Below are 27,085 nucleotides of genomic sequence, written 5' to 3'. Positions count from 1 at the left end.
TATCAATTTAAATTAAACAAGCTATAACTCTCATCATTCATTCTTTCATTCATTCACTCACTCACTCACTCACACACTCACAGGGAGTGATCACTTGATCCTGAGGGTAGAAGATATTCATGTTGTTATTTCATAAATTTTAATTAAACAGGCTATAACTCTCATGATTTAATCATTCACTCACAGGGAGTGATTGCTTGATCTTGAGGGTAGAAGATATTCATGTTATTTGATATTCATGTTGTTGTTATCAATTTAAATTAAACAAGCTATAACTCTCATCATTCATTCATTCATTCATTCTTTCATTCATTCATTCATTCACTCACTCACTCACACTCACTCACTCACTCACACACTCACTCACACACTCACAGGGAGTGATCGCTTGATCCTGAGGGTAGAAGATATTCATGTTATTATTTCATCACTTTTAATTAAACAAGCTATAACTCTCATCATTCATTCATTCATTCATTCTTTCATTCATTCATTCATTCACTCACTCACTCACTCACACTCACTCACTCACTCACTCACACACTCACTCAATCACAGGGAGTGATCGCTTGATCCTGAGGGTAGAAGATATTCATGTTATTTGATATTCATGTTGTTGTTATCAATTTAAATTAAACAAGCTATAACTCTCATCATTCATTCTTTCATTCATTCACTCACTCACTCACACTCACTCACTCACACACTCACTCACTCACAGGGAGTGATCACTTGATCCTGAGGGTAGAAGATATTCATGTTGTTATTTCATAAATTTTAATTAAACAGGCTATAACTCTCATGATTTAATCATTCACTCACAGGGAGTGATTGCTTGATCTTGAGGGTAGAAGATATTCATGTTATTTGATATTCATGTTGTTGTTATCAATTTAAATTAAACAAGCTATAACTCTCATCATTCATTCATTCATTCATTCTTTCATTCATTCATTCATTCACTCACTCACTCACTCACACTCACTCACTCACACACTCACTCACTCACAGGGAGTGATCACTTGATCCTGAGGGTAGAAAATATTCATGTTGTTATTTCATAAATTTTAATTAAACAGGCTATAACTCTCATGATTTAATCATTCACTCACAGGGAGTGATTGCTTGATCTTGAGGGAAGAAGATATTCATGGTTCTATTTCATCAATTTTAATTAAACAAGATGTAACTCTCATTATTCTTTCATTCACTCACAGGTTTTTTGTTCATTCAGTCGTTGGTTCGTTCATTCATTCAACCATCAATGGGATAAACAAAACAAGATAAAATATTCACAAAGTAACAAAAACGAAAAAATAAGTAGATGGCTTGGAGGCCCCAAAGAAGCAATACTTATGAAAAGGAGTTTACTTCAATACATGAATACATTACAATTAGCAACTTCAAAGAAAATAGATAACATATAAATATACACATTAAAAAATATATAAATCTCATTAATCAAACAATGTTAATGAGACATCAAGAATAAATCGACCATCTCAAAATTTAGAAGAATGAAGAAAGAACATGTCCTTTTGAAATGATTCATTTATGATGAATGTGTGTTCACATTCAGTGGACAGTCATTTATCTAAAAATGAAATTAATATCTGGAAATTCCATTATAAACTTTGAATTACCATGTGATGTAACTATCACCAGGATAAGGTCAGCATTTGTGAAAATATTGACAAATTGTGTCACCTTTTGTGTCAGTGCTGAAAATGTGTCCAAAAAAATAATCTATACAAATAAAAGGAAATTATCAACATTTTTACATGCATATTTTTTTTTTCAAAATAGCAAATAAAATGTGATACTTACCAATACTATGGTATTTCAAAGTTTGTTTGCTCGGCTTTAGTTTTAGTCTCATTTGTAAAATAAAGGCAGATTTTAATGACCCTTTTCAGCACAGTGCTGATCTAAGATTAAGAGCCTAGAATACCGTTTGGTAGTAATGATTTCAACTGTTATTTTGTAACGTATGAGGAATTGTGATGGAATATCAAATGAAGCTATTTTTGAAATGTGCATAAAATATGGACACCCCATCACAAAAACATACTTCACTTCACGCTTTGATATGAACAGTTTTAAAAGAAAAATGAAATCATAACATTGGAAAAACAATCAGACTATTTTACCTTGTCTAGTAGTAAGTTGATAAAATCTTCAAAGAAATCTTCTCTCCCTTGAAAGTTGCTGGTTCCTATTTTCATCAAGATACTTATCACAATGACCCGGGCAGACGGATGTTGACTGCATTGCTATAAATAAATACAGAGAATGCTTTATATCATATTAATTTGAGCGCTTTTCAAAAGATAAGACCCAACACCAAAGTAAATATAAGCTACACAAGGTTTTGTTTTAAATGATGATTTGGTGTTAGATTTTCTATTACATTAAACTAAAAACAAATGAATAAATAAACCACAATCATTTCATTACAATTCATATCTTTCATGAATTTAAACCCAAAATAAAATATTTGTAGATCTTGCTGATAAAAGAAAAAAAAGGTCACTGTCCCATTTCATAAATTCTATCATTAAATAACACATTATTAACAAATTTCACTTTGGCCAATCAAACTACATAAATGCAAAAGCTAGTATCATCAATTTGGAAAAATTGAAATTGAGAAAAATATACCTGTTGCTTTGAAGTATAGGTCTTAATGCTTCAAGTTCCTCATGTCTGATGAAGTAAGCTGTTACATCTTCTAAAAGCCTGTAAACAGGAAGAGAAAGAATAAACATATTGGCCCGTATTTTGAAGCCGGGTTTAACTTAGACCATGGTCTAACTCTATACTAAAAATTATAGAGCCCAAAATTAAAAAAAAATTGTTTTTATAATGAAGAGAAATTCTCAGTTCTCATTCCCAGACAATAATAAATAAGTTAAGGGCCACATGAGTTTGTAAATATTGAATCCGTACTGTAGGGATTTGTGCTCCAATTGGTCTCCATAGTTAAACCATAACCAGGGTTTAAGTTAATCCTGACTTAAGAATAAGGGCCATTGGTAATAAGCGTAAATCGACCCTCTATAGATAAACATTCACCCAAATCAAACATATCGAGTGTGGTCTTGAAAGATTTTACTGACAAATGTAAGTCTAGTTGAAAATGTTGTCCTATGTTTTAATGACTGGTGTTGAGCATTGGTGACGGACGATATTGGTCTTACATCATGCCTCGGTCACTTGAAAGAGTGATAATTGATATGAGCCAACACTGAAAAAAAAGCAATCTGAAAAGAACAGCTCTTGCCCATAGATCTATTTGACATACTGGCCCTGACATTTGGAATTCTCTTTCTATTTATGTTCGTTCGTGCCAAACGAAAAATTCCTTGAAGAGGCAAGTTAAAAATTTCCTTCTTTCAAAATATGAAACACGAGGCTGATAATAATGGCATGTATTTATGTTGTATTACCATTGCATGGTTACATAACATACCACCACACATACGTAATTCTTTTTTTTTTCTATTGTTTGTGATTATTATACAAACAAAATACCTCACCAACTAGTCTTTGTTATCAAAACATGTCTTGTATTTTATATATTGTTAGTACTCTCTTCATGATTCTCTCTTTCTATTCACTTCTCTCTTTCAAACTTTGTTTTTCACCCCTCACTCTATCTCTCTTGCTCTTCTTCCTCCTCTTATTTCATGTTCGCATCAATGACTGTATTCTTTTAGCCAATGTATAATCATGTATCTATGTATTTTTCTTGGAACATCGTTCTCAAGCTCAAAGAGCTTATGATGCTCTACTTATGTATATATATATAATATGAATATTATGTAATGTTGAAAATGATGTATACATACATGAAGAAAATCAAATCCAATCAAATAAAAAAAGTTTTGCATGTTGCAATTAGAGGAGTGGAAAACAGGGGAAAATGTGTAACTGAATGAGAAGCTTCGACATCAAACTGATCAAAGACTCCAGGATAAGCGGATGGATGATCGTTCTGCGCCAATCAATGTTGTTTGTGTTATAGCGCCACCTTGTGGTGGGTTAGTTTTAGTGTTAATGCAAGGACAGTAATTCGCCCCTTGTCGGCGCCACATTTGAAGTCATGAGCTGCCTGATAAATCAAGGTACAATTATACAACTATTGTGAGTGAAGCGTCATTTCTTTATTGTCGCTGGTACATCCTACGCATCGAGGAAATTTACACGAGGATTCCAGAGTGCCGTGTGGCTTTAATTTGGAGGAAAAAAAATCAAGGGTACCATGGAGGGTGTTCACAAAGTTTCATGACGAACCAAGAATGTTTCAACTCTCCCGTACGAGGTGGATTGTCAAAGGTTCACTTTGACTATATCATCATCCTCTAAAGACTTTCTCTTGTTAATAAAATGTTAATACAATGAATAACTGATAAGAATTTACCAATCTGGCATGCTTGAAGAATTCAATAGACAAATAAATGAATACTTGGTTGATGTATAGTCCATGTCTGTTAGCTTCTCTCTTGCTGCACACAAGGATGTGGGGAGACGATAAAGTAGGTTTTGTTCTGATAAATTGTATTATGGATGGGGGATGTTAATTGATGCATTCAGTTATGCATATGTAATATTTTTTCCCCTTTTCTTTTTTTCAATATCAAATTTTCCTTGTATTGCAATGTACACTATTTTAATATTTTTTATGGACCCTATGGAAGAACAGATTAATCTATGTCAATGACTCTGAAATGGGCAAGCCTTTCGATTATTTTATTTCATAATTGCAATTCATTTTATTTCAATTGATACCATTTATGTTATGTATTTATGTCATATATATTCATTTACTATCAATAACTGGGATATACCCATTTGATTTGCTAGTTCATTACGATTAACTTGCGTGCCGAACAAAGAGTACACAATTTTCCTGCGCGCGCGCTGCATCTCCCTATTAACGCACTATCCCAAGATCATCGCGCACTTTGGCGTCAATTTCCTCTTTTACTTTCGCCTGCTGTCGAGTATAGTCGCAAGCTAAGTACACTCCCCAATTCCCAATCTTGTTTCTCATTTTGGATTCAATTATTGTGCATTTATTCTCTTATTTCAATCTTAGTTTTTGATTTAAGATTGTTTTAAGCATATCCCGTCGCGCGGAGCTTCCGTGATATTTATTGTGTTTTTTAATAATCAGAAATAAATAAACAATCAAACTTTCAATTAAAAGTTGTGGACTATTGACAGGTACCTACATAGGTACAGAATACCCTGTCAGGAAAAGAGGATATGGAACCTGTGCCACTAGAACTAAAAGAGAAAACCTCATCTGGTCCCAAGACTATCATCTATTGCAGGTATATAAAATTGGAATTTTTATGGCAATGTGGATGAAAAGATTCAAGAGAGACAAAGATGTGTATTGCATTTGCTGTCTTTTGTGATTCCCATGGTGCATGCTATGAAAAAATTTATGGCAGACGAATAAGTCTCGCACGTTGGCAACAGGAGATGAGAGCGTATATTGGAAGTTTCAAGGTAAGGATTTGTTCGCTAAAGACGCTCATTTCCACAAGTCCCGCCATCACACAGTCAAAGTAGACTACCGGAAGCATAAACACAGAGAAGCCAAGAGCCATGAAAGCATTTAATGTCTTTTATCTAAGATCAGGTAAACAGCAAAAACCATGCCTTTATGAGTCCTAATATGTATGATTTATATGTTTTTACCTTGTTTTACCTTGCATGTTTTATCACTTGTATATACATGTTTTATTTTTATGCTTTTAGGGCCCCCTTTGATACCAGCTTTTGCTGAAAGGGCACCCTATTAAAATATTGTTTAATCAATAAATAAATCAAAACAGGGTGGTAAACCGAGCACTACTCTTATGTGATAGAACTCAATGTAAATCTGTGTTTGATCATTTGTAAAAATTTTCAATTTTCTTTGACTGTAATCCTCTATGTTTGGATAGACAATCAATAAAATAAGCCTGAAATTTAAAAATGAATTGAGATCATTTCCATATTCCCCACCAAGTACTCATGAGGCACCCACCTCCAGAACTAAGTGGGATGTCATACATACAGTTTCCATGTATCACTTTCCTCCAGACTGCATCTTTGGTTACAGCATTGAGAAAAAGACATGAGAGGTGCATTGTGTTTGCCCCCATCGATGATAATTGTGATTTTGACCTCTAAGAAGTCATTTATTCTTTTTTTGTAAATTCTTTTCAAAGTCAGCCTGGTATTTTTGTTCTAGTTTTGTGGTGTAAAGGGATGTCATGTGTACTATATGCTCCATAGATCTGAAATAGATCTATTCATGTTTAATTCTCCTTTTTTTGTTCTCTCTCTCCTCTTTTCTCTTTCTTGAGGGGGTTCACATTATACAAGCTATGCTTTTTAGAGAATCTCCATTTCCACAGATACCTTTCTTCTATCTAAACTATATATTATAATTTGTCTACAAAATGTTTTGTATTATCTTTGTATATTAATTATCATTAATGTTTTGTATCGTAAATATATGTTATTACATATGAAAAATGATTTGTATGAATATTTATGTCATTTCTGTTGGAAATAAACCTGAATCTGAATCTGAATAGGCCAGCTCGGCTGTGGTGGGAGTCCGGCTGGATGTTGAATTCAGAATTAGACCTTGTGGATTTAAATCTGGAGCTTTTGGGCCTGAATTTGTATCCTATGGCCTTTGGGATCTAACAAGTGCTCCTAAGGTTTCAAAAATGAATACATTTGGCTGACCACTATTTGCTGTCTATCCCAGTTTATTTGGTGAAATGTGGAGTGTACTTGGGGCATGTGTCTCATTGTATTTGCTTATACCATTAATGTTTAATTTGAAATATATATATAATTTAATAGTCTTATACTTCCTTTTTATGTTGTTTTTATTGCATGTTGTATTGTTTTTTATCGCTTTGAACAATCATACACTCTGTGACTGCCACTGTTGAAAGGACTATGCTAAAATAAAATAATAATACAATTCTAATCTGGATTGGTAATGGATTATATATAATTATCACACCTTTAGATTACCTTCCCCCTTACAACCTTTCTTTTATTTTTGACTGTGCGCAACAAAAATCTAGATTTTCAAAGTAAATATCATCAAAAAATCATTTCCCTGCAAATACTATTTGTATTAACTTTTGAATTTACTTCTAACTCGAATTATTTTCGATTATATTATTCAGATAACCTGTCAAGAATTTTGTTTTTCTTTAAGATATGTAAAATTTTATATGTTCACCAAGAACTAGCATTCTACTAGCTACATAAACTTATAAAGTGAGCTTGAAACATACAAAAAAAAAATTATGGGCAAATTTCATATCCTTAACTGCATATTTAACAAAAAATGTAAGCAATTAATTTTTTGAAAATGTTACTATACAGTCTTGTAGTTTACCTCCCGCTCTACACGAGTGCAAATTTTCGCGGAGGTCGCGCAATAAACAGCTAAGATCTGAGGAGGGTGGGGGTCTCCCTCACAATAATCCATTAATTTTTTTCCCAAAAATATTTTTATTTTACCTGTCTGATCTGGTAAGACTTGGACCATAGAGGGCAGCCTCTCGTAGAATCCCTGTTAGATTTTTGATGACCGTCATAGCATCACAGCGATGCTTTTCTTTGTGTTTGAGAAAGAAGTGATGAGATAAGACATTGTCTAGATGAGACATCAAGCTATTCATCATTCCATATCGACTCTCTCCCTGAGATACGATCTCTTCTGTGTACTGGAAAGAAAAGATAGAAACCAATATTATCAATTAAGGCTTGATTCCAAATCAAATCAAATCATTTATTTCCACAATAGTGTATATAAAAAAAAAACTTACAAATATGTATAAAATAGGAAACACTCACAATTGAAAATGAAAAAGAACCAAGTAAAGGAAATCTAATATAAATAAACATACATTATTGTGGGGGGTCAAAAGAAGACAAAATTAGTTTTAAAATCAGGCACCCAACATAAAATGAACAGCTGATAGAAATAAAAATAGACATTTCCTAACAATATAAAGTATATCAATGTGGCTCTCTTTCAGAACTTTCAAAATGACAGTTAGGAATATCAACAAGATCATAAAGATATCATACAATGCAATATATTAAAAAAAACATACAAAATAATACCATAAATAAAACATAAATTCAAAAAAATCCAAGAAAAGATAAGTTTGATTTGAAGCTCTACTATCATTTGTTAAATTAGTATCTATCACAGGTACTTTTTGAAACTACGTTTGAAGGAATGGAGTGATACAAAGTTTCTAATTTCTTCCCATCGATCTTCAAACAAATGGTCAAATTCTGAGATCATCTAACAACATAATGACTAAATCCACTTAGATGATTAACTTGTTCTCTTCACTGTGTGGTCCAATCGTTACTTGGTCTAACTCTAATTAGTCTAATGCTCAGAAGGTCCAAGGTCCTCTTTGTCTACTAAATATTTTGCATTTTGTTTATAATGGTTAATCTTTTTATACACTATGTGGTATTAGACCAAGGGCATACTTCATCAAATGGTTACAGCCTCACTACAAATTAGATTAAATGGTAAATTTATTAGAAATTATCACTAAGTAAAATTAAACCAAATGATTGGTAGATAAACTGTTTGTAGATGAAACAGAAATGTACCTCAAGTACAGATCAACATGAATTGTAGAATGCTGAAATTGAAAAAAAATCCTTTAATATACATTTGTCAATGCTATCATCAAAATAAAACTTCCCAACTCTCGATATCAGACGGTTCATTTCTGATAACCAGATATATTTCAACTAAACTGGGGTAAAAACACTATATGTATAAGGAGGATTTTTGAAAGAATTTTATCTGTATATATCCACTTGGATTTTGCCTAACATGCTCATACTAATTCTATTACAGAGATGCCAAGTTCAAAAAAATGTTATGCGTGAGATTTTCATGACTCGACGTCTCTGTGCGCACGCGGCCAGTACTTACACTCGTACGTTGCGAAAAGGCGCGCGCAATGCGCACGCGCATGAGAAATGGGCTTCAAAAGTTCAAAACCATGCGATTCATCGTATCACGTACTAGCTGTGCGCTGACTGCACTCTCGATTCGTCTCGCATGCCGGGCTAGACGCGAAGGCGGTCAGCCAGTCGTATAATCTGGCGAATAATGCTACTTTTTTCTGTCGGGTCCCGATGCGTGAGAAAAATGGGTGCTATGCGTGAGATCGTGAGACGGACCCTGAATGCGTGAGTCTCACGCACAATGCGTGAGACTTGGTAGCTCTGCTATTATTCATTTGCTATGCCAAAATAAAAAACACAAACAGGAATATTCATGATGCCGATAGGAATTAAATCAGAGTTGATAAAGATGCAAGGGCTTTGGAAAAACAAAGGTAAACTGAATGATAACGACCCACATGTCATCCTCTGCACCCTGTAACATAAAGTGTAGTGATTGATTGCCAGGCTTTGATTGCTTGCATTGACAGTTTACAACCAATCATAAAAATCAACCTCATAATTAATTGCAAAGCTTTATGAAACCGGGCTCTTCACTTTATAAAAAAAAACCCAGCATGATTGACGTTCTGAACAATAAATTAATTCATCGCAATGGTATCATTCAACATTTTAAAAAAGGGAAGAGATATTACTTTTCTAATAACTTCATAGACCTCAGTACCTTCTCCATGTTGTAATAACACAGGCTGGTACACCACAGCAATAAAGGCTTCAAAAAGACCCCAGAAGTTTAGATTAGATCTCCATCCATCTTTCAAAGCACACCACGATGCTGACATACCCTCCAAACACAATGGAATGTTCTCGTCACCTAGCTTTACACACACAAAAAAAAAACAGACGAAAATTTACTCAACTCAATTTCATTCATATTCTTATTTCAATCCAGTTTATTGCATCAAATTGTACTCTACTTTCAATGTTTTTTATGTTTGATTCAAATGAATTGTGGAAATTTTTCAATTTTAGACCTTCGCTAATAATAACTTAATAGTGGATATTTAAAAAAATAGTGAAGTTGTTAAACTTCGAATTAGAGCAATATTCTTTTAAAACAATTATATGCACATCCATATGCATATTCATTAACTGGGCTGATGAAATCATAATTATTGCATATTTTCATGCATGTATGTATATGTCCCTTGTTTAATATAAAATAAGTTGCAGCAATGTATATCTTATACGTTTAATCAGTTTTCAATCCAATTTCTTATATACAGTTTTTGGAGGGCAAAATTTGAATAAACATGATTTCATGTTATAAAATACAAACAAGTGGAATGCCTCTGGCCGTCTCACCTGCATCACGCGGTTCAATATAGCAGCAGTGCTGACTTTGAATACTACTCTAACTCGCACAAGATGTTCAGTGATACATGGTTACTCTTATGTCCACTTTTTATGAACTAGACTAATAAACTTACAGAGATATGATGGTTATTCAACAAAAAACCCAACATGGCCAAAGTTCATTGACCTTACATGACCTTTGACCTTGATCATGTGACCTGAAACTCGCAAAGGATGTTCAGTGATACTTGATTACTCTAATGTACAAGTTTCATGAATCAGATCCATAAACTTTCAAAGTTATGATGGTAATTCAACAAATACACCCAATTCGGCCAAAGTTCATTGACCTTTGACCTTGGTCATGTGACCTGAAATGCGCACAGGATGTTCAGTGATACTTGATTACTCTAATGTCCAAGTTTAATGAACTAGACCAATAAACTTTCAAAGTTATGATGGTAATTCAACAGATACCCCTATTCGGCCAAAGTTCATTGACCCTAAATGACCTTTGACCTTAATCATGAGACCTGAAACTTGCACAAAATTTTCAGTGATGCTTGATTACTATTATGTCCAAGTTTCATGAATCAGATCCATAAACTTTCAAAGTTATGATGGGAATTCAACAGATATCCCCAATTCGGCCAAAGTTCATTGACCCTAAATGACCTTTGACCTTGGTCATGTGACGTGAAACTCATGCAGGATGTTCAGTGATACTTGATTAACCTTATGTCCAAGTTTCATGAACTAGGTCCATATGATGACATTTCAAAAACTTAACCTCAGGTTAAGATTTCGATGATGATTCCTCCAACATGGTCTAAGTTCATTGACCCTAAATGACCTTTGACCTTGGTCATGTGACATGAAACTCTAATAGGATGTTCAGTAATACTTGATTAACCTTATGGCCAAGTTTTATTAACTAGGTCCATATACTTTCTAAGTTATGATGTCATTTCAAAAACTTAACCTCAGGTTAAGATTTGATGTTGACGCCGCCGCCGTCGGAAAAGCGGCGCCTATAGTCTTACTTTGCTTCGCAGGTGAGACAAAAAACAACAAGTAGGGATATGACATCAGTTTGTCCTTGAATTCATGCAGACATGCATAGACCTGTACCACCAAAATAATGTAAGTCTATCATGTTTTCATCATTGTTATTCCTTGTCTCATTTTGATCAAATATTCAGTGTTGTGTTCATCTGATTTTTCTTTATCTGTTCAAAACATATTCAGAGCTGCCAATCTGAGCAAGAATATTTCAGTATTTTTAAAGCTAAATATCAGTATTTCTGGTGAGGAAATAAGCATTTTCAAAGAAATACCATAGGACAACACATAAATAACAGAAACTTTAGAAATCAGTATTTAGCATGAAACCATCCGTATTCCTCTCATTTTTCAGTACTAAATACGGAAAATACGTACTTATGGGCAGCTCTGCATATACTGGAGTAACGCTTTAATAAAACAAATAATGTAACATGAAGTACCTTATCAATGAGCAAGGCAGCACATCCTAACAATGGCAAGCTGTGCAGTGTAACAACCAGACTCATATCAGATAGACAAGCTGATAACACAGTATCCCAACAAACAGTGTCATCTTCTTGGTTTAATCTGTTGTCCCTATGTCTGTCTTGCTGCTGGATGATAGCCAAGATGGCCTCCCATTTACTCCTGATAACATCTGACTGCAAGCGACCTCTGTTGGCGCCATCAAACCCTGCGAGAAAGACACAAGAAATTTCTTTCTGGACAATTCCTCGAAATGTCTAGAGTCTAACCCATTTGAATAGCAATACCTCGGGGGATTTTTAATTAGACAGTCATTGAAAACTTATTCATACATTACTTATGCAAACACAATACAAATGAATTACTTTCCTTTCAATTTGATTTGAACATTCTATCTTCATCATTTTGCTGCTTTCAAGAAGCATCTAAAGTGAAAAGTGGTAATTCAGCTTGATAATTCAGGCCTGTTAAAAGCCCAAATATTCATTGGTCTCATTTGAATTTCTACAAAGCAAGATAATCAGCTGGCAAGCAGTGAAAATTGTGGTGTATAAGCTTTTAATTTATTAATCAAAGCGTCGTGGCCTAGTGGATAAGTCTTCTGACTTTGAAACAGAGGGTCGTGGTTCAGCTTCAGCAAGAAATTTATCCACATTGTGCTGCACTCGACCCAGGTGAGGTGAATGGGTACCCAGTAGGATTAATTCCTTGATTGCATGAGCGCTGAAAGGCAGCTCGAGCTAAAGCCGGGGTAATAATAATAATAACAATGCGCCTCGGAATAGAATATTTCTAGATAGATGGCACTGTATAAATGCCTATTATTATTTTTATTATTAGCATTATTATTATTATTATTGATGTCAATTTCTTTTTTGGTCTTTAATAAAAAGAATCCCACCGATCATTCACCTCTCTTATCATCCAAACTGGCAACTTCTTTTAATCTGGCCGAGGTTGATGCTTCTATACTTAGAAGTGATGTCACCATACTGGCTGTAGAGGGCAGCATTGCAACAGGAATCAAAACATCTGATGATAAGATCCACGTCAAGATTGATGTCATTGTGTAACTCCGATGCATTTCTTTTACTAAGTGCTAAATGGGAGAGAATAACGGGTAACAGGAAGTGGTGAGAGAGGGGAAAAGAGAAGAGAAAGAGAGGGGGTGAAAGAGGGAGAAGAAGAGAGGGGATGAGAGAGGGAGAGAGTCAGAATCGAGGGGTAGACAAGAAGAAATAAAAAGAATGAGAGAGAGAGAGAGAGAAAACAAAACTACCTCCATGATTACAATTGAAGTTCAACTCTGAATTAATGTCACAACAGGGCAGCAGTATGCATGTGCATGATTCTGATTCTGAGTGACAGATGGATTATGGGAAATCGATGAGAAAGGGAAATCTTGTGGATAAGGTATAAAATCTCAATTTAAGTGATTCCCCTATGAAAAAAAAAGACAGATTTAATTGCATGATGTATAATGCATGAAATAGCGATCATAGTCAAAAAGCAATATCGTCTGGTATGTTCACTGAAATCCTCCCTTTCCTATCATATAATAGAATCATGGATTATCATAAGAACCTGCAGGAACTGCTGAATTCTATCCCAAGTGCAACACAGGATAATCAAAACTACAATAATTGAAGTCACAAATGTAGTTACAAGCCACTTTACCGTAAGTAACGGTGTATTAACCGCACCTTTTTCTCGGCGGGATAGAAGCAAAAGTCGGGGGTGCGGTTTATACACGGTGACGGGTTTGAGCCGGCCCGCCGTAACCCCTCCCGTACATGTACGATGTCTGCCAGTTCACAACACATCGAGTGGCCGGGCGTAGCCGCCCAGGCAATGTCGTTTACAGGGGTATGAGCCGCGGGTAATGGGAAGCAATTATTACGATCTTAATTAGATATTGTCAAAAACAAACGCACCCACCTTCATGACACTAATTTTGACTTTATTCTCAATTCAAAGTAGTGAAGTTCCCTGGCTAAGTTAAAAGGGACGCCAAGCATACTCGGTAAAATTTTGTCACCGCTGAGCGGGAGTTGAGTGAGCTTAGAGATTGCGTTGTAATATGGTTAGTGCGACTTAAGCTGGCGCTATTAAAAGTTCTGTTTCGCGCCAGCTCGTTTTTTTCCTTCCTGTTTGCTCTTCATAAGATACCATGTAAACCACGCACGAGAGAGACGGCACGAAGCCGTAAAAAACAACTGGAAAAAAATGTCAATTTCTTTGTTTCTTGAACTTTCCTGTAATCCCGTATCCAAAATTCGTGCTAAAACATCAAATTTCTGAAAGTGATTGTGAGGTTGTGATGCAAGAAATGTGAATGTTTCTTCCTCCTACGCTGGGAAAGACACAGATCATAATTTGATAAGATGTATTGGCATGACTGCTACTGTATGTAGTTTGCAATGAAATGGCAGTTCTGTGTGTGTGTACACTGTGACTGTGAGTGAGTGTGTAAGTGGCCAATATTGGCGGGACCGTTCTTTCTTTCTAACATTTGTAGATGAATTGATCAAGAACAGCAGATTTCCGCTTACCGGTAATCTCTTTGGATACTTAACTTTGAAATCTTAAACTTAGTTTTTGTTTCTTCGTACCTCAAATATGCATGTAAATGTGAGAAGTATTTTTTTTTTTTTTTGTCCAAAGTTGGGGGTGTGGTTAATACACGGGTGCGGTTAATACACCGTTACTTACGGTAATCTTCTCAAAAAGCAATGTTCTATATGGGATATGTGATACGATAAAACAAAATCTTTCTTTTGTTCTTTAAAACTCATATTTAACCAAACTCAATTTCATTAAAGGGGTACTCCGCGCTGAAAATATTTATTTGTAAATAAATAGAGTGTAAAAATTTCATAAAAATGTTATAATAAATAGCAGTTATTGAACTTTTAAGTTTAGCAATATATTGTGAAAACAGTTATGTGCATGATGTCATAAATATACATTAGGTGGGCTAATGATGTCACATCCCCACTTTCCTTTTTCTTATGTCATTACATGAAATCATAATTGTTTCATTTTTTATACAAGTGTGAATGATATGTCTTCCTTGTAATGAAATAAGTTTCAACAATGAATATCTAATGCACTAAATCAGTTGTCATTCAAATTTGTTGGTTCTTGAAGGAAAAAAATCTGAATAAACTTAATTTCATATAATAAAATACCTTAGAACAAGTGGGGACATATCACCATCAATTTGCTCATTAAATATTCATGAAGATATACCTTGAACTGTGTCACCGGAATAATGAAAAGTTTTAAAATGCAGTAACTTTGTTATTCCTTGTCCGATTGTGATCAAATCTTCAGTGATTTGTTTGTCTGATTTTTCTTTATCTGTTCAAATCATATTATTTTCAGCCTGGAGGACCCCTTTAAGCCTTTCTACATTTTTTTTTAAAACAAAGTTTCATTACACAATCACAATTATGGAGGGAGAAAAATCTTATCCCTAAGACACATAACAATGAAAGAGTTCATAACTTCCTTCTACTTACCTAAACTCCTTCATCCCTAAAGCTGACAGCAGACTAAACAATCCAATTTTTGTACAACATATTTGATATTGAAAATTCAAACAAGATCATCCTATTAAAAAGTATTATCAGGACTAATGACATTAAACATGTCAGAACAGACACACATGCAAACTCATTTTTTTCCGAGGACTGTCAAAGACTGGAACCATCTCCCCTCCTCAGTTATAGATCCCTACCATCCTTAGGAACCTTTAAGCCAGCACTCCAAAAAACACTAAAACCGGAACCTTAAGTTGGTGACCGTACACGACACACCTCCAGTTTAAACACCTTTAAGGCGTCTTTTGGAGGATTCCTACCAAGTACCAAGTACTAAAATCAAAATTCTGCTCTGCTACAAGCCTTCAGTGAAATTTCAAATCATAGCTGATGACAAGACTGGGTTGACTTCGATTTAGAACTGAATTCGCTTTTATTCCCGAGTTGGAATGGTGACATTTTGAGAGATTTAACTATACTGAAGATAAGCTTTATGGCACAAATGCTACATACCTCGTCCTTGAGCTGTGAGTTCATGAGGGCTTGACAACCTTTCAAAAGCTGTTTCCTGCCTTCTATGATCTTGATGGTCAAGATTTGGGAATTCTTCACCTGACCATTGTTTTCTCTCACTGCGTGGTCCAGTAGAGCATCAAGAAATGAGCGATACAGGCTGATGCTATTAACATCATGCACCTGGTAAGAGAGCAAAACAAATCCGAATTAATCTTCTAAATCACAACATTTGATGAGTTTATGATCAATACAATTGGAACATTCTAAGCAGACAAGGGATCGGAATAGTATGCAGACCAAGATTGCAGGTTTTATCACTTGCATATGACTAAATCGTGCATACAACTTTTTTGTGAAAAATAAGGGAAACTTTGAAATGTCACAACTTTCTTATTTCACATCCAATTTTGATGAAATTTTCAGCATTATGCTTGTCTTATTTTTTATATTGATTCAAATCCACATTTTTCTGGGGTGAACTTGACCTTTCAGAACAAGGAAAATGTGTCTGTTTTATCACCTGAACTCTTAATTTCAATAATTTTCTCCTCATTATTTTGTGACAGATAGTAACAGAATTAAAGAAAATTAAGCCACTACCTAGGACACCAATAAAATTGTCCCATAATGCCAAACACAAGTTACATCAATAGTGGCTTGACTATCATGACGTGATTCCTGTTTGTATAAGTGTCACTTGATCAATAGGATTTGGGTTTTCCGGATTCTCAGGACTATCAATTTAATTGCTTCTATAAATATAAAGCATAGTGATCATGTGGAATCCACCACCACAATGATTTTTTTAAAACACTCATTTGTTTATATCTCTCATTTTGATTGAGGGATATTAAAGATTGATTGATACTGCACATCACAATTGGTGTTTGAATTGGATATTAGGCTTGAATGTTATATTAAGTTCCGGGGAGGATTTTCACCGAGACTTTCACAGGCTAACTCACTCTCAGCCAATCAGATGCAAGGATTTGAAAGGCTCACATCTGTCAATCAAACTCACAAATACAATGTCATGAAATTCTCCTCTGGTTACTGTATAATCTGTTATTTTTGCGGATTTTGCAAAGTGCCGATCGGTCACAAATTCAACAACGGGCAAAAATTTTGACACATTTAGTAATCAGTGCCGATGTCCCCAAAAGCAAAGCATTGCTATTGCAAACATCCTGTGTGGTGCAAAAATTGAGATATATGTACAAACAAGTGGAATGCCTCTGGCCGTCTCACCTGCATCACGCAGTTCAATATAGCAGCAGTGCTGACTTTGAAAACTACTCTAACTCGCACAAGATGTTTAGTGATACATGGTTACTCTTATGTCCACTTTTTATGAACTAGACCAATAAACTTACAGAGATATGATGGTTATTCAACAAAAAAACCCAACATGGCCAAAGTTCATTGACCTTACATGACCTTTGACCTTGATCATGTGACCTGAAACTCGCACAGGATGTTCAGTGATACTTGATTACTCTTATGTACAAGTTTCATGAATCAGATCCATAAACTTTCAAAGTTATGATGGTAATTCAACAGATAACCCAATTCGGTCAAAGTTCATTGACCTTTGACCTTGGTCATGTGACCTGAAACGCGCACAGGATGTTCAGTGATACTTGATTACTTTAATGTCCAAGTTTAATGAACTAGATCAATAAACTTTCAAAGTTATGATGGTAATTCAACAATTCGGCCAAAGTTCATTGACCCTAAATGACCTTTGACCTTAATCATGAGACCTGAAACCTGCACAAAATGTTCAGTGATGCTTGGTTACTATTATGTCCAAGTTTCATGAATCAGATCCATAAACTTTCAAAGTTATGATGGGAATTCAACAGATATCCCCAATTCGGCCAAAGTTCATTGACCCTAAATGACCTTTGACCTTGGTCATGTGACGTGAAACTCATGCAGGATGTTCAGTGATACTTGATTAACCTTATGTCCAAGTTTCATGAACTAGGTCCATATATTTTCTAAGTTATGATGACATTTCAAAAACTTAACCTCAGGTTAAGATTTCGATGTTGATTCCTCCAACATGGTCTAAGTTCATTGACCCTAAATGACCTTTGACCTTGGTCATGTGACATGAAACTCTAATAGGATGTTCAGTAATACTTGATTAACCTTATGGCCAAGTTTCATGAACTAGGTCCATATACTTTCTACGTTATGATGTCATTTCAAAAACTTAACCTCAGGTTAAGATTTGATGTTGACGCCGCCGCCGCCGCCGTCGGAAAAGCGGCGCCTATAGTCTCACTCTGCTATGCAGGTGATACAAAAATAAGGTTGAAAACTTTGTTAGCTAGAATTTCACTTTTTTATTTCTCAAACAAAACAAAAGCTTAAATTATTTCCTAACATATTTTCATAAATATTTATTCACTCACTAATATTATGATGTATTTTCCATGAAATAATTTGGTTTTATTATCTTCTGATTGACTCTTTACACAGATACGGTTATTTGCATGCTCATTAATATTATAGGTCACATGACCAGAGTTTTTTAGAAGTATAAGATTCTGTTCACAAAATTCAACAATTTTGCACTTAACCCAACTTTTTAAAATCGAATCTAATAAAACACAACTTCAAAAGATTGCTTTTACAGATCAAACTGTGACATGATGAATTTCAGAGATAAATGTACAAAATATACTAAGTGAAATTTCAGCCATTTTTTCACACTATCAAATTGTTCTTACAGGGACATATTAATGAACAAAAGACATGTCAGCATGAAGGCTTTGAGCAGCTTATTTTTGCACATGTTTTGCACTACTTATGCTTCTCTGAAATGCTATGGTACGTTTGGTTCATCTTCCAAACACAATTAGCTCTTCTCACAAATGGCTCTTCTCCCCAGTACCTCATTTCACTGATCAAGTTATACCCCTTTAAGATCATCACGTTCCTCCTCAATTTTCAAAAACCTGGGGGGAAAGATCATTCATTCACTCATCCTCCAAGTTATGGAATAGCCTCCCTGAAAACATTAAACAGTGCTTGACCTCTGAAACTTTCAAACAATACCTTAAAACATTTCTCTTCAATTCTTCTTAATTTTCTTTATAATTTCCTAAAAAGTGCCTTGAGCACTCTACAAAGTTGATTTGGAGTGATGAAAGTCTAATTATTATCAATAAATACTACAACCCACAAAAATGTCAGGATCCCGCAATTCGCGAAAATAACAGCTTATACAGTATTTTAGTGTTTTATTCAGAGAAAAAGTTAATTTAATGAGGGGATATGACAATCTTTGTTATATAATAAAAAGTGAATATGAAAAAAAATTACACAATAATCATACTTGCTTATATGGCGCTTAATACTTACTTTGTCAGAAGTCTCTAAGCGCTCTACAGTATATGCAGCATAATTACCCTGGCTTTAGCAGTGCAGCTGTTACGCGCGCTGCGTTGCAAGGAATAAATTCCTGCCAGGTACCCATTTACCTCACCTGGGTCGAGTGCAGCACATTGTGGATCAATTTCTTGCTGAAGGAAATTATGCCGCGGTTGGGATTCGAACCCACGACCCTCTGTTTCAAAGTCCGGAGACTAATCCACTGGGCCACAACGCTCCACAATGACAATGAAAGAGTCCTGTACTCACCTGAACATGGTTGTTTGCCAGTAATTGACGGATGAGATACTGAAAGATTTCATCAAGGGTCTCACACAAGAGGATCGTCAATGAGGAGAAAAATCCTGATTTAAATAGAATAAGACAGTGTTGTTCACACCTTCATATATGTCAATGTCCAATCGTTAGTTCCAATTTGATGTTATAACTAAGAGACATCAAAAAATCAAAACTGTAAAAACAATAACCCTCTCAATCTTTGATAGAGTTGTACCAAATCTTCACCAACAAGTTCCTTCTATTTTAATCTGCTTTTACTGCTTATAATCCAAACTTTCCATGAGGTTCCCCTTTAAAACTAGCTAAATTCGATTTCCACCCTCAAAACTTCACTAAGGGGCACCTAGAGAGAGGGGACCTTTTTTTCTTGTTGGGTAAAAAAAATCAACAGAAAAAAATGCTCTTGAGTTGGGATAGCATTCTTTCTTTTTTATTTTTGCTGGTCATCTTTGTTTAAAAAAAGGCCACTAATAAATCCTGGACACCCCCCCCCCCCCCACTTACTGTCAAGACTTACCCGAGTAGCACTGTTTTTGAGATAATGTTTTTGATTCTTGGAGAAGAACATGTAGAATCTGTAATGCTTTATCGGTCCTTTGGATAGGTTGATAAACATGGCTCCCTGATCTACCTAGTACATCATGCAAGGGTTGGAGTAGGTCGGACATACTGCTGATAGAATAGCAAGAGCAGAGAAAAGTTTACGAATAATGATATAGTACTTAATACATCTGGGCCCAGTCTTACGAATAGTTACAATTGACCCGATCAATTGCAACTAAGGAAAGCCAGCAAGGTCAACATCTAAAACTACATGTTTGTTCAAAATATTTTCTCGAAATGTTGTATATTCATACATTCACTGTTTTCTTGACAATTCAGTACGTTTCTCTTTGTTTTCAAGGGACATTGAGCAAATTTCCTGAAAGAAAAATTATGACATTGATGGATTTCCATTGTACTTGAGATTGATCAGATCAATTGTAACTCTTTGTAAGATGGGGGCCCAGAAGCACTTATTTAGGCAAGGTAGCACCGGTCTTGCAAGGAGACTACAAATCATACAGATAATTTCAGTTTATTTTTCAAACTTTAGCAAAACATACAATGTACAAAGTAAAATCTTGAGATACTAATATTGAGAATTGTTTTACATAAGGTATAATGTAAACAACAATGTACACACAGGAGCATGTGTACAGATTACAATTCACACCTAGCAAAAGGTATAATTTATGGTTGGTGGACATATAACAATAAAGCTGGGCTTGTAAACAAATAGGCCCTGTTTGTACAGTGAAATAATACATTTGAATACTGAAGAGAAAGGAAACGAGTAGACAAGACATGTAGGAGAGTGAGAGAGAAAGAGATAGTCAAAGAGGCCCGTATTCTGAACTCGGGTTTAACTTAAACTCAGGTTTAAAGTTGTAGTTTAAGTATGGAAAGCCAAAAGTATCAAAATTTTCTTTAAGTTGTAGGCTATGTTTCTTATGATTACTGTGCTCTTTCCTGATTCATCAATGGTGAAGACAATCATCTATTTATACTTCCTAGACAATTATAAATGATTTGAGAGCAAATGAGCTGAAGCATGATATCTGTACTGCCAGTGATTTTTGTACTAATTGGCTATCCATACTTCAACCACAACTCTAAACCCGAGTTTAAGTTAAACCCGACTTCAGAATACGAGCCAGAGAGTTGGACAGGAAAAGGCAGACAGGAGACAGAATGATAGAGAAAGAGAGGGAGAGTGAAAGCAAATAAATGAGAGGAAGAAATACGGATACAAGACAAGACACATAAACTGGTACATATATGTAATTCAAATTTTGATATTTCAATCTTCTTACAAAAATTATTGTACATTTATATTCTATAAGAGAATAACAATATAAGTACCAAGTGGAATGAACAATGTACCATAGAAAGGTTCAACTTTCATCAGTCTACGAAAAAGGGACCCTCCGTCTGTGCATCTAAAATTCGTCCCAAGATAAAACATGAATATAATTTGAAATTCCACCAGAGTTTCAACTGGAATTGTTCCTTATAATTCTCAAGAGTAAGTGTAGAAAACAAAATCACATCAAAATTAGAGCAATTATATGAATTTCTTACAAACTTTTGTAAAAAAACCCAGGGTGATCCCATATCTGCGCATCAGTTCACTATATTCAAGATTCAGGGATTTCAAAGAGGGACACTGCATATTGATTCATTTTTTAATGAACACCTTTTTTCAAAGCAATCGTTGCATGTCTCCTTTGATCAGAATTGCAGACACAGGTCACTGTAGGTTTCACAGGCCTAATTTATTTCCCATAGACTCGTGTGTTAAAGTAGCACTTTAAAAAGTTCATAAAAAATAAAGACGAAATTTGAGAGTTGAATGTTTACTACCAGTGGACAGGATATACTGTATGTCTGACATTCCATATCTGACCAGAAAAAGGGTATATCGACTGGCTCATTTTAAATATTAATCAGCATCAGCATTTATGAAGACTACACCTGACAGGATCAAATTAATCACTTGAGAGAGTAAAATGGCCCTAATTCTTCCGCCAGTATAAAAAAAGTTCCAAAGTAGTGATATATCTTTCCAGTTTGGAAAAAGGAAGTTCAGTAGGTACCCTCCCTAGAATCAGTGTTAGATTGTCAATCATATTCATTTTTGTCAATCAGCAATATCAAATTTTGAAATTGAGAATGGGTTGGCTAGAATGAATATCTTTGGCCGGCAAGTTGTAATTAGGCCCGTGTGACCTGTACATACTTAGGCCACCATGTCATACTTGCAAACAATCATCTATTACCTATCTTGAGTCTGATACAAGGCAGCAGAGTCCGCTACAACCAGCATCGCCATGGCAACTCGTAATGCCTCCTCTCTATTGGGCAAATCATCCCTCTCTAGTGCCTCTTTGGTTGGCTCAACGTGCAGATAACCTTTGACCTCTTGAATGCATGGTTGCCATGGTGACTGGGTGTCATTATTAAGCATGTTTTCATGAAGAGTGAGACATACCTGAGGAATGAATGAATCAAGAAATCAAGAATGAAAGGGTAATGCTGCAGTCAAATTTCCCCTACGGCGGTCGTATGGTGAGTCAAAAACAGCTGTTTCATTCATTTTTATTCAAACCACCTATATAGCTGGAACAAAAAATGTTAAAGATGGTGACGATTTCAAAATGAGTTCGTACAGAATCCACTGAAATGACCACCAAAGTGTCTGTTTGTATAAATAAAAAACATGTGCCTGAGGATTCTGGAAAAAAATTGTGTAATTGCTGAGAAATTAGCAAATAAGCACGGGATTCGGGTCAAGCATCGGGCCGACATTCAAAGCATTAATAATACACTGTCCCACGTGCGCTTATCTGTGTTGGTGATTTTCAGTGTGAACATTTTTCAGCGTAGATTTCAAGATTTCACAAAGTTTAGTTAATGTAGCTGTACCAGATCTAGATTCTCAATGATATAGTGAAAATTAAGCCTGGTTTTACTGACTTTCTCGTGAAATCAGTGCTTACTGAACTACTTTCATTTATCTTTAAAACGACTGTTTTTGAATCGCTGTACTGCCGCTGTAAGGGAAAAGTGACTGCGCTGTAAGATTGAAGGTGAAATATCCTCAGATATTGGCTTTCATAGAATAGAATTTCAAATCACAGTCATACAGGAATATCTTTTTTCCTAATATGATATTGCACAACATTTATGTCTTTCTTTAAAAAGAGGGATGTTTCTTTATAACAATCCTAATGATGCTGGATCAATCGATTAGAACAGTCATAACAAGTGTGGGGAAAAAATATATCACAGCAACAAAATGTGAAAGTGCATATACATGTATTTTGTAACAGGAATTAACCATTCATTAAAATTTCATAATCCTTTACTAATTCCACCTAACAAGTCTGACATGATACATATGAGAATGCATTTTAATCTAGTTTATACAAATCAAACAGGGGTGTGTTCATGATATGGTTCCCCGGAAACCCATCAGGAAAAGAAAAAATCTATAGAACTATACCATACAAAATATCTAATTAATCACCTCCTCCCAGAGTGGTGAACCCCTCTTCAGAACATGACCAGTATTGCATATACTAAGTAGATTAGAGAACTGATGCAGTGAGATAGTAGTCCAGTCTAGGAGATGTAGACAAGCTCTAAGGAAGAAGCACTGGATGATGGCTCGGTAACCAGTGGAACTATACAGGATACCAGATGACAGCTTATCCCTGAAGATGTCAATTAATATACCAACATAAATTTTATAATGGGTAAACATGAACAATGAAAGAAAAAAAGGAAGGAAGGAAGGAAGGAAGGAAGAAAGGAAGAAAGGAAGAAAGAAAGAAAGAAAGAAAGAAAGAAAGAAAGAAAGAAAGAAAGAAAGAAAGAAGAAAGGAAAGAAAAGAAAGGAAAGAAAAGAAAAGAAAGGAAAGGAAGGGAAGAAAGAAAGATGGGTGGACAGATGGATGGATGAATGAATAAATAAATGAATGAAAAATATTTCATATATAAATCAATCAATAGAAAAATAAATAACCCAAAAAAATTAATGAATTAAAAAACATCTCAAAACTAGTGATTTTTTCATTCTGAAAATAAAATCCATCAAAAAATTCAAAATACAATATCAGAAGACAAATAAAAAAATCAAGAGTGAAAGATGAGACATAACTATGGTAATCTTTTTGATACTTTCCATCATTTACAAATAATATGTTAATAAGGTCCATAGAATAGAAAATGGAACCTCTTACCTTATCATTTGGAGGGATGAATGTTGCCATGCAGGGAATGCTGGGATACTTGCTAAAGCCTCCGATACAAACGCGATATTGATGGAACCCCAAGCTTGCTCACATATCAGCTTTAGTATATCACATAAGAAAGCTAGTCACAAAAAAAAGTGAGGAACAAAAATCACATTAGTGTTGGGGAATGAAAATTCATTTCATAAAGAAAGATTTTATCTTCATTTTTTTCCACAACAATGGAAAATGAATGTGTAAAATTTGTGACCTTTGGCTTCCTTTTTTGGGTTTTCTTATTTAAAATAATATGTTGGAATGCATAATTTTCCTTTTATCATTCTTTTATGCAATATTCTGCAATTTTTCCCTTATTTTCTTTTACCATAAATTCTATTCATTTTACATGTATTGTCATGTCTTTCCTTCACTCAAGTTTCTTTTCTCTGCAAGGGTTAAACAGAGAGGCCGTTCTCATTATGCTTTCTAAAACTAGTTTACTGGAAGTCGATTCAGGAAACCACTTTGGAAGATCGCTTTGCTTGCGTTCCCAATTGATCACACGAAAGTGGTTTTCACGTAAAGTGCTCTTGTTGCTATGGAAACGCTCTCAGTGGGGTGACACGTTTCGCGCAAAATTCGAAACCGCAGCATAGGCATTCTACACCTGTCGTGTGGAGTAGCGCACTCAAAATGTGTGAAGATCGCTTCCCAAAGAACAGTTGTGTCCTCACTTACGCTAAAACCAGTTTAACGAGGCAAAGCGATCTTGAAAACTACATCGCGAGGTGGTTTTCCAAACTGGTTTGAAAGATCGCTTCCAAGACCGCTTTGACCGTTCTCACTAAAGTAGTTTCCAGTAAACTAGTTTAAGGAATGTAGTGAGAACAGCCTCAGAGTGAACTCAGGAGTATACTGAGCCATTGATTGTAAATGGCTATGAAAGTAACAGGTCAAGCTTTTTTGGTAAAACCTCAGAGAACGTTTCATTGAAATATCATCCATTTGACTCCAGAAAAGTTCATCAAAGAATTTAGAAACTTAATGTTCTCATTTGCACATGTCTTGAGACAGAATGTAAATCTTTAAAATGTCAAAACTATACATACAACTTCATTTTTGGCTGAAAATAAATCTATTTCTAAATTCTTGAGTAAGTGATTATCAACATTTTATAGTTCATTATTATTATCAAAGTATTTTGTGAAAGGCAGGTGGTGGGGGAATTCTCATTATAAAGGCATGTAACACATCATATCTGAACTACTTCATTCAGTCCCAAGTTGTCAGATTTACCCTTCTCTTCTAATAAAATAGATACATGGATAAAATCATAAAACTGTGAGATAAATGTCTTACTTCTTGTCAGAACATACTGACAAAGGAATAAACTGAACTATATCCACATGAATAACATATATGCTCAAAACATAGTATATGAAAAACAGCAAAATAACAAACCTATGATAAATAAGAATTATGTAAAGGTCTCACATGTCTCACCATAGACATGTTTACCAATCTCAAATTCAATTAATAAAAAATGAAGCTATAATTGGAATGCTTTCCTCGTGTACACTTATGGATCAATCTGATGCGTTTTTGGTCACACTGTTTAACAGGCATATCTATTCGATCTCACCCGCCCACACCCAAGTGACGTACTCTAGAAAACAAAAGTCTGATAAATACACACGCACAGATCACCATCTAGCTCTATAGTTTGACCAATGCTTGTGGTATAAATTGACAAAAGATTTGCTTGAATTCTTATTTAGTGTGCTTCATCAAAACTGATAGAATTTTCCTCATAATTTTCATTTTAGTTCAGAAAAATATGTCAAAAGATGGATAAATTATTCATTCTGGGTTCATGCACTCCATTCATGCTAACAATTCCTTCATGTCAAGTTTAAAAATCTCCACAAAAAAGTAACAAAGAATGTTGCACTCTATTCATAATGCTCCCCAGGGAGTGGGTAATATATCTATCAAGCGCTCAAAGACATTGTTCCAATGTATTAAGCGCTACATAAATCCATGTCATTCTCATCAGAACATGCAAACTTATAGAGGAATGGGGTGTCCTGGCCTAGCGGTTACAACTCCCATCTTTCAATCAGTGGAACATAGGTTCGAATCCCACCCGGGGGGGCCACTTCCATTCACGAGTGGATACCATGCGCGACCATGGGGTCTCGAAAAGCACCCTAAACACGTAATTTCCATATTCTGAAAATGCAACCCTTAACAAGTATTGGCGTGTGAAACCCTACCCTTAACAAGTACTGGAAACAAAACGATACTCTTGGCAAATATTCCCTGAAATGAACCCCTAAACAAGTACAGGAATGTTTCATTGTTACGGGTCCTTTGGTTGTCGGCTTTACCTTATTTAATTTAGTACGACCCCACCTTCTACACCTCGCGCAAATAGGACTCTAAACACGTAGTGTTGGGGCAAAAAGGACATCCTTTATAAAACATTTTAATTTTGTTTTATCATCCCCGCAAATTCGACCCTAAACACGTAATTTTACTAGCGAAATAGATACCCTTTTTCCATTATTTTTGTGTTTTTGACACCCTTTTCACGTTACGTACGTAACGTGCCCTATCGTGAAAAGGACATCCTTTTTACGTGTTTTTTTGGTCGCGCATGGTATCCACTCGTCAATGTAAGTGGCCCCCCCGGGGAAT

At 35.1% G+C, this 27,085-nt stretch overlaps 1 protein-coding gene across 1 annotated transcript in view; it reads right to left on the bottom strand.

The window, feature by feature from the left end:
- Window positions 1-27,085, bottom strand: part of LOC121418251 (probable methyltransferase TARBP1) — a 64,759-nt gene that overhangs the window by 20,344 nt on the left and 17,330 nt on the right. The window contains exons 7-18 of the mRNA XM_041612006.1: window positions 24,395-24,527; window positions 23,680-23,866; window positions 22,430-22,641; window positions 20,125-20,279; window positions 19,578-19,672; window positions 15,921-16,103; window positions 12,775-12,961; window positions 11,838-12,070; window positions 9,672-9,854; window positions 7,552-7,757; window positions 2,662-2,739; window positions 2,151-2,265 (exon numbers count right to left, since the gene is read on the bottom strand). Of these exons, the coding sequence (XP_041467940.1) occupies window positions 2,151-2,265; window positions 2,662-2,739; window positions 7,552-7,757; window positions 9,672-9,854; window positions 11,838-12,070; window positions 12,775-12,961; window positions 15,921-16,103; window positions 19,578-19,672; window positions 20,125-20,279; window positions 22,430-22,641; window positions 23,680-23,866; window positions 24,395-24,527 (1,967 nt within the window). The remainder of the gene's footprint in view (window positions 1-2,150; window positions 2,266-2,661; window positions 2,740-7,551; window positions 7,758-9,671; window positions 9,855-11,837; window positions 12,071-12,774; window positions 12,962-15,920; window positions 16,104-19,577; window positions 19,673-20,124; window positions 20,280-22,429; window positions 22,642-23,679; window positions 23,867-24,394; window positions 24,528-27,085) is intronic.

This window comes from Lytechinus variegatus, chromosome 7 (genome assembly GCF_018143015.1).
Source record: "Lytechinus variegatus isolate NC3 chromosome 7, Lvar_3.0, whole genome shotgun sequence".
Taxonomy (NCBI): Eukaryota; Metazoa; Echinodermata; class Echinoidea; order Temnopleuroida; family Toxopneustidae; genus Lytechinus; species Lytechinus variegatus.
This window is presented reverse-complemented; position numbering and strand designations above follow the sequence as displayed.